Raw genomic sequence first — 12,694 nt, 5'->3', positions numbered from 1 at the left:
GGTCTCTGCTATTGCTGGACCTGGTCTGTTCTGCTGGATCTGGTCTGTTCTGCTGGATCTGGTCTGTGCTGCTGCTGGACCTGGTCTGTTCAGCTGGATCTGGTCTGTGCTGCTGCTGGACCTGGTCTGTGCTGCTGGATCTGGTCTGTTCAGCTGGATCTGGTCTCTGCTGCTGCTGGACCTGGTCTGTGCTGCTGGATCTGGTCTGTTCTGCTGGATCTGGTCTGTGCTGCTGCTGGACCTGGTCTGTTCTGCTGGATCTGGTCTGTGCTGCTGGATCTGGTCTGTGCTGCTGCTGGACCTGGTCTGTGCTGCTGGATCTGGTCTGTTCAGCTGGATCTGGTCTCTGCTGCTGCTGGACCTGGTCTGTGCTGCTGGATCTGGTCTCTGCTATTGCTGGACCTGGTCTGTTCTGCTGGATCTGGTCTGTTCTGCTGGATCTGGTCTGTGCTGCTGCTGGACCTGGTCTGTGCTGCTGGACCTGGTCTGTGCTGCTGGATCTGGTCTGTTCAGCTGGATCTGGTCTCTGCTGCTGCTGGACCTGGTCTGTGCTGCTGGATCTGGTCTCTGCTATTGCTGGACCTGGTCTTTTCTGCTGGATCTGGTCTGTTCTGCTGGATCTGGTCTGTGCTGCTGCTGGACCTGGTCTGTTCAGCTGGATCTGGTCTGTGCTGCTGCTGGACCTGGTCTGTGCTGCTGGATCTGGTCTGTTCAGCTGGATCTGGTCTCTGCTGCTGCTGGACCTGGTCTGTGCTGCTGGATCTGGTCTGTTCTGCTGGATCTGGTCTGTGCTGCTGCTGGACCTGGTCTGTTCTGCTGGATCTGGTCTGTGCTGCTGGATCTGGTCTGTGCTGCTGCTGGACCTGGTCTGTGCTGCTGGATCTGGTCTGTTCAGCTGGATCTGGTCTCTGCTGCTGCTGGACCTGGTCTGTGCTGCTGGATCTGGTCTCTGCTATTGCTGGACCTGGTCTGTTCTGCTGGATCTGGTCTGTTCTGCTGGATCTGGTCTGTGCTGCTGCTGGACCTGGTCTGTGCTGCTGGACCTGGTCTGTGCTGCTGGATCTGGTCTGTTCAGCTGGATCTGGTCTCTGCTGCTGCTGGACCTGGTCTGTGCTGCTGGATCTGGTCTCTGCTATTGCTGGACCTGGTCTTTTCTGCTGGATCTGGTCTGTTCTGCTGGATCTGGTCTGTGCTGCTGCTGGACCTGGTCTGTTCAGCTGGATCTGGTCTGTGCTGCTGCTGGACCTGGTCTGTGCTGCTGGATCTGGTCTGTTCAGCTGGATCTGGTCTCTGCTGCTGCTGGACCTGGTCTGTGCTGCTGGATCTGGTCTGTTCTGCTGGATCTGGTCTGTGCTGCTGCTGGACCTGGTCTGTTCTGCTGGATCTGGTCTGTGCTGCTGGATCTGGTCTGTGCTGCTGCTGGACCTGGTCTGTGCTGCTGGATCTGGTCTGTTCAGCTGGATCTGGTCTCTGCTGCTGCTGGACCTGGTCTGTGCTGCTGGATCTGGTCTCTGCTATTGCTGGACCTGGTCTGTTCTGCTGGATCTGGTCTGTTCTGCTGGATCTGGTCTCTGCTGCTGCTGGACCTGGCCTCTCTTTTACTCATGTTGATGAGGTGTCGGGATCAGTCTAAACTTTGGACTGATCCTGCTGTCATAACCATTAAGGTGTTGGTTCGAATCCCATCCTTGTCGAAAATGTAATTTTAGGAAACAATAAAAGGAAACAGTGGTGATGGTAAATAAAACCAATTGGCACAATAAATTCCTCAGTGTGCCATATCACCTAACAGCTCAATCTGCATCTGTGATGTCACAGTGATGTTGTGGACATGAGCAGAGCCCACATAGCTCTGTGACAGGAAGACCTAACGTTTCCTTTTCTCTGGATCAATATAGCAGCACTGAGGAAGTTATTGCTTGAATGGAAAACATTGAGCATAAATACTGCGTCAACATCTACATAAAAATGTCAATGTTTCACTTTAAAATGTAAAATCACAAAGCAGTGTGTAATCTGGCTGAGAGCTAGAGTACAGCAGGAATTTGAACATCAACAGTAGAACAGTACAACCAACACAGACAATTAACATTTTCATGTCCTCTAATCTTTAAGGCCCTCAGGCACACACAATAACAATTTCAGAGTGAACTCAAATGTGTGCGTCAATTCTTTGGGATATCTTAAATGTGGGGTTCATAGATGAGGCGTCCCAAAACCTGGCTCATCCAAACCCTCCTGAAAACAGTTGAGAGATCATATACTAATCACATCCCCTGAAACACCATGGGCTATAAGGGAGTGGCAAGCAAAACCCTTTGGCATTGCAATAGATGAAGAGGGCTTATGCCAACACTGAGGAGGAAAGTAGAGGGGGAGAGGAGATGGAAGATGAGGAGGAGAAAGGAGGAGGAGAAGAGAGGAGGAGGAGGATGAGATGAGGAGAAGAGAGGAGGAGGAGGAGAAGAGAGGAGGGGGGGGGGGAGAAGAGAGGAGGAGGAACGACTGTAGTGTCATAAAGATGACAACATTGAACAAACATCAGTGAGATAAGAACGACCTGAAATGACAGAAACATATTTTGGTTTGGTCCATGTCCCATCTGCTAACGTGGAGGAGGTATGAGCTGCAGCCAGCCTCTGCCTTCACAAAAGTGGCAACGCTGCAGTTCTTCAGATGACCACTAGATGGTGGTTCAGGATTGGGTCTTCACCTTCACCTTCTATGTAAAATACCTTGACATAATATACATTATGGTTTGATGACAAACAAATAAATTGAATTGAAATACATATCATTTGATATCGATAATTATCATGATAAATGTCACATTAATTATTTTAAGTTAAAAGATAATTTTTACTCTTCTGAATGAGCAGATAATCGTAAACATGTGTTTACAGTATTATATCCACATGTATGGAACCTTCTTATTAAAAGATATTATCAACGGAGGATGATCACGTCTTCTGGCCAGTGATTGGACATGCTCCTGATCTCATCCCCCCAACCCCCCCCCACCCTCCTCTCAAACGCCATGGATCAGACTCATGAGTGTCACCACGTCAGCTGCAGCCGAGAGGAAACAAACACGTTTTGTAACTATGACACTTTAATTCTCCAGTAATATCAAAGAAGTTGAGTCAGAAATACAAACAAGATCACGAGATGAATAAATACACCAATAATAAATTACATGGATGAATCCCAACAGGTCCCAGTGTTAAAGTTAGTTATCAGCAGGTTTTAATAAATTAATTCTTCTAGGACCGGCTCCATTACATTTATAATATTTATAATATTTAAAGCCTCTGAATGAAGTGACTTACAGAATAACTCACCAACAAAACCAGGAAAAAGAAAACAACTGGAATGGAAATGTAAACAGGAAGATTTAAAAGCAGATTCTCACGATGGATGTGAACATGTGACCAAATGACTGTGGATTTCAAAATAATGAAACAGTTCCTCTAAAGCCATGAAATCCAGAGAATCGTCTCCAGAGCTTCTCCAGCGTTTTCTGCTCAGACTCGTTCAGAATCAGATCCTCCTCATGGTTCAGCCCCCGGTGCAGCAGACACACACAGGAAGTGACCTGTTACCTCAGCTGCAGAGGTCATGTGATCATGTTTACATCACCTGACACTTCGTCAGCTCTGATCACCACAAACTCTCTTGTTGTTCTCACATCGGATTCTCTTGAATTTTTACAAACATAACACCAGGAGGCCAATAAGGAACTGGGAACTGTGGAGTCCAGTGTCTGAACTCAGCTACAGTGTTTACTTTGGTATCGTGGTCGGTGACTTCCTGTCCGTCACCACGTGATAAAGACGAGAGCGGCGAGCGCAGCATATCCGAGGATTAGGAAGAGCACCTTGAGGAGCCGGTCCTGTTTGTCGTCCAGCTCTCGGGACAGGATCTCGAAGAAGGTGACGAACAGGAAGGTCCCGGCTGCGAATCCCTGGAGCACCACAGACACCACGCTACCCGCCAGCGTCTGAGCCGACTGGATGCCCATTCCTACCAGCATGCCCAGTGGGATCATCAGGCTGACTGTGACCCCCAGCTTGGCGGCATCTTTCATGCCCTGCGACGCCTTGGCCATGCTGACGCCGAGGGCGACAGCGGCCAGCGTCTCATGTACGGCCACGCCCAGGAAGAGGCTGTCCAGCTTGGCTGCGTCGTCCTGCAGGCCGAGCGCCAGTCCCTCAAACACCGAGTGAGCCGACAGAGCCAGGACCAGGCTCACGAGCCGCAGAGGCCTCGCCCCCGCAAGCTCCACCGGGTTGAAGTGTCCGTGCCGGTGTCCATGTGAGCGGTGAGCGCCGCCTCGCCCCCCCTCCGGTGAGCCCCCCTCCGAGGAGATGAAGGGCGTCTCGTACTCGGAGTCGCTGCCGGCCTCAGAGCCTCCGGCGTTGAAGGTTTTCAGGTCGATGACGGACGGTTTGTCCTTCTTGAAGGTGAGGACAGCCTGTTCCACGAACACAGTGAGGAAGAAACCGATCATCATCATCGTCTCCGCCAGAGGATAATTACTGCTGATCTGCAGCTGGAGGAACACGTCGCCCACCTGAGGAGACGAGACAGATCAGGGATCAGATAACCACCAAAGGGTTCTTGTGTTAGTTTGGCTGGTGACACACAGGGCTGAGGCAAGCGCCCCCTCCTGGATGGTGAGAGTCAGGCAGAACTTAGGTCAACTTAATTAGAGCCCAGGTTTCAGAACCACATATGAGAGAAGTTGTCTCTAATAGTGGACACTGTCTCATGTCTTCTTACAGGACAACGAGAAGTCGTACTCTAAAACAGTTACCTTGTCTCTGACGGCCGGCAGCAGAGCATTGAAGCAGGTGGCGAGGAACACGCCTCCTCCGAACGAGTTACAGAGCGACAGAGCTCTCCTGTACCTCTGCGCCTTGTCGTAGTCGACCAGCAGGAGGCGCACTGGGACCAGAATGCCGGCCAGCATGAGGCCGAATAATCCCAGCAGGCCGAGAAGCTTCTTCACCAGGATCTGCATCCTGACGCCACTAAAAGAGAGAGAGAGAGAGAGAGAGAGAGAGAGAGTCAGTCTGTGAGTATCTTCTAGTATAAAGAAGTTGGTTGGATTTACTCAACACCCTGGTTCTTCTTTCCGAACTTCTTAGTTAGTTAGTTAGAGAACTGAGGCATAAAAATGTCACATAAATATAATTCAGATTACGAGTATTAAAGACTTTATTCTGAAATGTGGTGGAAGAAGAAGTGGCATGAAACTGTCCCTAGAGCAGTAGATGAGTAAACTAACCAGCTACCTAACTAACCGACTAACTAACTAACCAGCTAACTAACTAACCAGCTACCTAACTAACCGACTAACTAACTAACCAGCTACCTAACTAACCGGCTAACTAACTAACCGGCTACCTAACTAGCCTGCTAACTAACTAACCGGCTAACTAACTAACCAGCTAACTAACTAACCGGCTAACTAACTAACCGGCTACCTAACTAGCCTGCTAACTAACTAACCGGCTAACTAACTAACCAGCTAACTAACTAACCGGCTAACTAACTAACCTGCTTACTAACTAACCGGCTAACTAACTAACCAGCTAACTAACTAACCAGCTAACTAACTAACCAGCTAACTAACCGGCTAACTAACTAACCGGCTACCTAACTAGCCTGCTAACTAACTAACCGGCTAACTAACTAACCAGCGAACTAACTAACCAGCTAACTACCTAACTAACTAACCAGCAGTTCACATCGATGAAACGTGTCTCACTAAACTCGGATCTTTACTATTTACATCATAAACCGGTTCTGTTTGTGACGTAAAGTTCACATCTGAGCATTAAATCAACTTCCTGTCAGGACGTTCAAAATAAAAGGTTAACGCGTCAGAACCAGTCGCTATGGTCACATTGAACTTTCACGTGACTTCATGTTTCTCTCGTTCTTCAGCAGCTTCATCTCCATCACTTCGGTTTAGATCATTTCACTACATCACAGATATCATTGATCTCACTTCCGGTCCGTCCCGGATGCCTGAGGAGAACTTGACCGCTAACATTCGTTAGCTTCTCTGCTAACACCGGAAGTGATCCGCCACAGCAGACATCCGCGCACATCTGTGTGACTGACACTGATCAACGACCTGGGACCAACACGACAGCAGGAATCGTACGTGTACTGTTTACCTGCCCGGGCCACCGTCCGCTGGGCCTCTGCTCCGCTGATGCACGTAGACACTTCCGCCTCCGTCACGAGCTCTGACCTGCTTTCTGATGACGTAGGAGGCGATGGGTACCAGGAAGTGATGCTTTCTTTAATGTTTTTATGTCTTTGATCTGATTTGTTTTTGACCTGAAGGGTTGTTTAACCTTTGTAATTCTCACTTGATAAATATTAAACACGTAGTTCAGTAAAACAGGTTTTTCAGTTTGGCTCAATATTTTGAGAAGATGAATTGTTTACTTCTTCAGAAGGTAAACATTCAAGTGGGTGGAGACCTCGTGACACTGACTCTCCAGCTGCTACTGTGGAACCTGGATTCGCTGAGTCATGGTCTGTTTGAGAGCTTTGAACATCCACATGAGGTTTAACAGAAAACTCCTCAGACCAACGAGGAACCATGAAGATCAAAGAAGACAAACCTCAGAAACAGATTCAAACTTAGAGACGATACAAATAAAAACAGCTGCAGCAGAAAAGAGTTCCTTTTAAATGTCTGCTCTTTTTTAAACGGTTTGAGTATTTATGTGTAAAATCTAAAGCAACACTAGAAACAGAAGCTGCTTCCAGGGCCTTCACGTTCAGAGGATCTTCTGTCCGTGAGGGGAACAGGGACAGAGAGGTTCTCCTCCACCGACCAGGAGGATCAGGCCCCAGACTGGGAGAAGTGGGTGGTGGACGTGGGCCCGCGGCTCCCAGTCCCATCACATATTACCTGATGCTCTGGTCCAACACCCTGCAGACGCTCAATCCCTAACATCCACTGGTGGTCACTAACATCTGTTAACATCCACTGGTGGTTGGTTTTAATTGAACATAGAGATATTCTCCATCTTGTCCTATGTTCTAAACTGGGACACTGCTTACTTTACAAAGACAGAGGTAATGACATGGTGGTAGTAACATGGTACTCAAAGTACTTTCATAGTGGTGCCGTACAAGCCAGTCTCCAGTCAGATTTACCTTTAGCCTCAGGTACCCTCGAGTTCGGCTTGTATCGTTGATTACAACCAAAACTCTTGATGACACGAAGATAGACAACTGATGTTATGTCCCTCATCTGCTGGTGGATGAGGACATCTGAGAACACCTGCTGGCACCTTCAATTGAGCAAACAGACATTCACCCATATTCTAAATGTTTTATTTAGTTTTCATTTTCCCCTTACTATTATTATCCATATTCTTTGTTATTCACAGTGTGTGTGTGTAGAGTTTTTATTATTTGTTTGAAAGGAGAGAAAACTCACCGGACAGAAGATGTCAAAGGTTGAGAGAGACACACACACACACACACACACACACACACACACACACACACACACACACACACACACACACACACACACACACACACACACACACACACACACACACACACACACACACACACACACACACACACACACACACACACACACACACACACACACACACACACACACACACACACACACACACACACACACACACCAGCTGTTTAACATCTGGGACATTGTTGTTGTCAGAGCTTAGTTTATTAGATTTGAATGTTTGATGTCAAAGTGTTGAGTCACATGGTTCTTCATATAAAACACAGCGCCACAGGAAGTGGCCGGTGTTTTTGGTGACGTGGATCCTGAATGAGCCCCCCCTCTCTCTCTCTCTTTCAAGTCCTTCAAGCGTAAATGATCCAGATCAGAAAGAAAAGAGGTTCTGCTCATCTCCTCCAGAATCTCACAACCTGGAACAGAGACAGGAAGTAAGATGAGCACTGGTTTCCATCAAGGTCGTCTCTAGTGGAACACTTTTTAAGGAACTCTATTTCCACAGAATATCTTAAAAAGATTTTATTTATTTATTTTCTTACCATGTCTGATGTCACGGCTGCTCCTCGTTTCCTGTGCTGGGCGTTCGGTTGCGGATTTGACTCCTCAGCTGTTCGATGAGTTCGGGGTTCTGCTGCTGCATCTGCTGAGCGAACTGCTGACCTCTGCAACCAGAACAACAACAACATCAGCCAATCGTGTCCACCTGACAGAGAGCATGCTGGGAAACATCCGAGTCAGGTACGTACGCCTGGATCAGTCCTGATAAATCTCCAGATCCAGCTGCTCCAGGGACTGCAGCTCCAACTCCTGCTCCAACTCCTGCATCAAGTCCAGCTCCAATTCCTGGACCAACTCCTGGACCAACTCCTGCTCCAGCTCCTGCTCCAGCTCCTGCTCCGCCTCCTGCTCCAGCTCCGCCTCCCCCTATCCCACCGTACGCTCCAGACATCATCCCCGACATCCTGGACGAGAGCAAGCAGACGAGACGTTAACTTTGAGAAACACGAAAGGAAGAAATCGACTTCGCTCCCTTCACTGTTACCAGTGGCTACCAGTGGCTACCAGTGGCTACCAGTGGCTACCAGTAGCTGCCCGCATCCACCAGAGACTATGATCAGATAAAGACTTATTGATATATAATATTTCTCCTCAGATACTCGACCATTACTGACAATAATCCATCAGGTCATTGACCTTCAGTTCTGCTACAAACTGTTTAATCAAAGCTGTAAAGACTCTGATCTTTCTGATGTCCTCTGTTCCACAGGACATCTGTTGACTAGTGTCAGTCCTGGAGACGGATCCTCACATGTGTCTCTGAGGTTTCTACCTTCTCCACCTGTTAAAGGTTTCAGTAGTTTGACTCTTGCTGAAGAACAGAGGACGTCTCACCTTGTTAAAGACGAGGAGACAAACTGGGATTTGTGAATATGGGCTCTACAAATAGAATTTGATTGATTGATGATTGACTCTGCATCGACCAATCAGCTGCTCCCTAACTGCGAGGGATAGCTGCCACTCAACAACATCACGACTGTCTACACATCTTCCTCCAGACTAAAGACACTTGTCTTCACACCCTGGTGAAGGACATGATGTCTAAGTCAAGTTGCATTGACATGTAGCACTTTGTAGTTTGGCTGTTTTGTAGCTATTGTGTTCACATGATTCTTGTTGTTCTGGGTTTGCACATATTGTGAGTCGCTTTGGATAAAGGCATCAGCTAAATGTATTGTAATGTAAAAGGTAAAAATTAACAATTAGAGGAGAAAACAAACTTACATTTGCTGAACCTGAGGGTTGTTCATGAGAGACGACGCCTGCAGAGACAAACACTCAGTGAATCATTTTTCAACATCTACATCAACTCCACTGCAGACATCATGTAACAACAACCAGCTGCTGTCGTCAACATGGTCAACACACATTTTTAGAGGCTGAGCTGAATTTGTAAATCTGATTCCTACAGATTTAACAAAGAAAGAACGAAAGAACACCTTTAATGATCAGTTTGATGAAAGTGAGTCTGATGTTTAGTGTGAACATGAGTCTGTTCTGTGACTCTGCTGAGTGGGTTCCATCTCCTGAGAGAAGAACTGACTGAGAGTCACAGACACAATCAGCTTCAGCTGAAGAGTGAAGCTGAACTGAGATCAGCTAAAAACACTCTGAAGTTATTAACAACTAGAGTTTATCTCCAATATTCAGCAGGAAACTTTAAAATATGAAGAATTCCAAGTTTGGTGGATTTGTTTGGTTCAGATTAACCCGAACCCACACGACGGACGTCCCTGTGAATCGTAGCTTTGACAGAACCAGAGAGTTCTCACCATGTTCATGAAGCCGGGGTTACTGAGCAAACCCGCCAGGTCCACTCCACCCATCCCTGCTGTCTGAGAGAGGACACAGACACATGAATACAACATCTGCCAGAAACCCGCTGCTCACAAACACTTAGTGTCGTCTCCTCTCACCGGACTGGACGTGTCCATCTTCTCCTCTGCGATCTTCAGGTTAGTTTTGTATGTGTCGTTGTCGGGGTCGAGCTCCAGAGCTTTCTTATAGAAAGTCGCTGCTTCTGTGTGTTTGTTGAGACTTGCCAGAGCCAAACTGAAAGACACGACAACACGTCAGGAAATGTGTGAGGAAACGGGCCAGGCGCTCGGTCTGGATCACCTGAGCATTCCTCTCACCCCATCCTCCCGTAGGCTTTACTGTAGCTGGGGTCGATGCTGATGGCCTGTTCACAGTCCTGCACGGCTCCAGCATAGTTCCCCAGTTTACTGTACGCTGCAGCTCTGCACAGGGAAATTGAAATAATCACATCAAGATAAGAATTTTTGTTTTTTAATCCAGAGCATCTTCATATGTTCATATTTTAGTTAGAGTTAAAAACATGAACTGTGTCTCTGGGAAGCTTGGCAGACACAGACGTGTCCCCGTGCCGACCTGTTGCAGTAGTAGACGGCGTTCTGATGGTTGATGGCGATGGCCTTCGAGTAAAACTCCACAGCAGCTGCAAAGTTGTCGACCTTCATTTGGTCGTTACCTGAAGCCGGAGACAAAAAACGTTGTTACTGGAAATGTAATAAAAGGAGAAACCGCAGCTGTTTTTAATGTCTGTGATTTGCTTTGTGCTCACAGACACCTGGTCCTCGTCTTACCGTCGGTTTTCAGTCTCTCAGCCTCATCTCTCTGTTCCTCACTAATGGAGTTTGAGGTGGAGTTGTTGTTGACCTGCGACTGAGCTGGAAACTGCCACAAACACACAAACACAGACAGAAAGAAGCACTCAGAACCTGAAGGCATGAATCTTCACCTCTTCACCCTGAAGAAGCCTCTGAGTTACCTTCACTGTGGCGGAGGCGAAGATCTCCGGTAACGTCATGGGGACAGCGAGGCTCTGGTCATCGGTCGATACATCGAACGCTGTCTCCAAACACTGAACAGCAACTGTAGAGAGACCAGATGGTTTTAACAGGAAGAAACACACAAGCTGAACGTGCTGAACGTGCTGAGGCACCCCCCCCCTCCAGCTCCAGTAGCTCGTCAGTCGCAGCAGAAGCAGAGCCCGCAACCACAAATACACTTTGTCTTGTCCAGTGAAGAGGACTCACCCTCCAGACTCTCCTGGGCGCTGGACGTCAGGTCCCCGGACCGCAGCTGGTCGTGGAGGAACTGGATGATGGAGAAGGCGAGACGCTTGTTGTCTGTCATGGTGACGGAGGCTCAGACCTCTCTGGATTCACTGAGGGAGGGAGACCCTGCAAATAACAGGCAGAGCAAGTGGCTGTTACTGAGCGTTGTGATGTCATGATACATGTCACACAGCTTCCAGATACATTATGAATCATGTACATCTACACATACAGGGAACACACACACAGTCTGAATAATCATGTTACAACACCGCACAGTCGAGCTCATGCCTCCAACAACAAACCCTTCGATTCAATCAAGCTGCACAAAATTACACACTCATAAATATCTGGTCCCTCAATGTGTTGTTTCTTCATCATGAATCACACAATTTCAAAGAACGAGAGAAAAACAATTCCTGGACCTAAATTCAATGTGTTCTTCCTGCACCAAGCAACAGACAAATGGATCGGGGTGGAAACATAACCTCCTTAGGAATTAAACACAACGTATGATAATCATGTAGGAGCCAGTGGGGGGGAGGGGGGTTATTCAGTGTTTTAAAATATACACAAACGGTGTGTTCAGTGTGTGGAGACGATGGAGTGGTTTGGTGAAGCTGGACTGGTGGAGGCTTGAGCTCTGGTGATGGTCAGGTGGTTCAGAAGCTCACTGACGTTTCCCTTAGTTTAAGCAGCTACATGTAGCATTAGCCTGGAGAACTTTCTGCAGGGATGCTAACAGCTATCAGCTAACACTCGCTATTTGAACACATGAATCACAATGAAACGACCCACTGATAACAAGCAGATCACTGAAGGGACATTTTCTATCAACTACGGTTTGTTTTAGCTTAGCATGCTAGCATGTCAACACCTCTTCATGTGTCTATTTGAGTCACGTTTAAAAGCCTCAGATCTTTGTCTCTGGCTCAGATCGGCAGGAAGGGACCGGGACATGGGGACAGGTTGAGACCCTGCATCCAGCTCACACGTGACTCATCGGGTGTGAACTCATCTACACACACCGGGACTCGAACCTCTGCTCCATGATGTGAGTCAGTCATTCATGTAGCTGTCAGAACAGCTGTGATTGTGTAAAAGTTCATGTTTCCGGTGTGACACCTGAGCCGAATCACACAGCGGCTTGTGCACGCGTATTATACACACGCACGTTACTTCTGACGGACGCAGGATTCCCATCAGACTCAAATCTCTGTTCTATGTTCAAAGTTTTGAAAGGACATTGGCGTGACGGGCTCAAAGCCCCAGCGACGCGATGCTAACAGCTAGCTAGCGTCGCGTCCCGTTAAGTGTGCAGGTTGAGCCGGGAACTCGAACCTGTGACGCCCCCGGTCTGTTGCGGTGACACGGTTCTCTTACCAACGATCTTTCCCGTGGAGATGATCCCGGTGACGGACAGGTGACGGTCGCTCCGCTGCTCCGGGGTTCGTCCGTCAGCTAGCTACTTATCCTGTCGAGGAATTATGCCGTCATCGGAGGGCGCCGCTGTACACGTCATGAT

General features: G+C 48.0%; 2 protein-coding genes across 3 annotated transcripts; both read right to left on the bottom strand.

Annotated features, from left to right (window-relative positions):
* Window positions 1-3,090: 3,090 nt before the first annotated feature.
* Window positions 3,091-6,370, bottom strand: LOC133960288 (zinc transporter ZIP3-like). 2 transcript variants are annotated; one of them, XM_062394787.1, is made up of 3 exons: window positions 6,189-6,370; window positions 4,817-5,033; window positions 3,091-4,573 (listed from the first exon to the last, which is right to left on the bottom strand). In XM_062394787.1, exons 2-3 carry the CDS (start codon window positions 5,021-5,023, stop codon window positions 3,818-3,820), a joined length of 963 nt encoding a protein of 320 aa, XP_062250771.1. In that variant the 5' UTR covers window positions 5,024-5,033; window positions 6,189-6,370; the 3' UTR covers window positions 3,091-3,817. The 2 variants fall into 2 exon arrangements, with proteins under 2 accessions (XP_062250771.1, XP_062250772.1); XM_062394788.1 differs by lacking the exon at window positions 6,189-6,370 and adding an exon at window positions 6,017-6,153.
* Window positions 6,371-7,700: 1,330 nt separating this feature from the next.
* sgta (small glutamine rich tetratricopeptide repeat co-chaperone alpha) lies at window positions 7,701-12,686 on the bottom strand. Its single transcript, XM_062394786.1, has 12 exons — window positions 12,553-12,686; window positions 11,149-11,295; window positions 10,881-10,984; window positions 10,696-10,786; window positions 10,481-10,580; window positions 10,225-10,329; window positions 10,006-10,141; window positions 9,862-9,924; window positions 9,314-9,351; window positions 8,278-8,493; window positions 8,071-8,193; window positions 7,701-7,944 (listed from the first exon to the last, which is right to left on the bottom strand). The coding sequence occupies exons 2-11, from the start codon at window positions 11,246-11,248 to the stop codon at window positions 8,082-8,084; spliced, it is 1,065 nt and encodes a 354-aa protein (XP_062250770.1). The 5' UTR covers window positions 11,249-11,295; window positions 12,553-12,686; the 3' UTR covers window positions 7,701-7,944; window positions 8,071-8,081.
* Window positions 12,687-12,694: the final 8 nt, after the last annotated feature.

The sequence above is a fragment of the Platichthys flesus genome, chromosome 9, assembly GCF_949316205.1.
Source record: "Platichthys flesus chromosome 9, fPlaFle2.1, whole genome shotgun sequence".
NCBI lineage: Eukaryota > Metazoa > Chordata > Actinopteri > Pleuronectiformes > Pleuronectidae > Platichthys > Platichthys flesus.
The sequence above is the reverse complement of the archived record's forward strand: the minus strand, read 5'-3'. Positions and strand labels throughout refer to the sequence as shown.

Excerpts from the sequence above, each read along its gene's own strand:
- LOC133960288 (XM_062394787.1), bottom strand. The coding sequence starts at position 5,023 with ATGCAGATCCTGGTGAAGAAGCTTCTCGGCCTGCTGGGATTATTCGGC. Across the intron at positions 4,574-4,816 it reads TGCCGGCCGTCAGAGACAAG|GTGGGCGACGTGTTCCTCCA; the intron begins GTAACTGTTTTA and ends TCGTCTCCTCAG.
- sgta (XM_062394786.1), bottom strand. The coding sequence starts at position 11,248 with ATGACAGACAACAAGCGTCTCGCCTTCTCCATCATCCAGTTCCTCCAC. Across the intron at positions 10,787-10,880 it reads TCGCCTCCGCCACAGTGAAG|TTTCCAGCTCAGTCGCAGGT; the intron begins GTAACTCAGAGG and ends TGTTTGTGGCAG. Across the intron at positions 8,194-8,277 it reads TTATCAGGACTGATCCAGGC|AGGTCAGCAGTTCGCTCAGC; the intron begins GTACGTACCTGA and ends TTCTGGTTGCAG.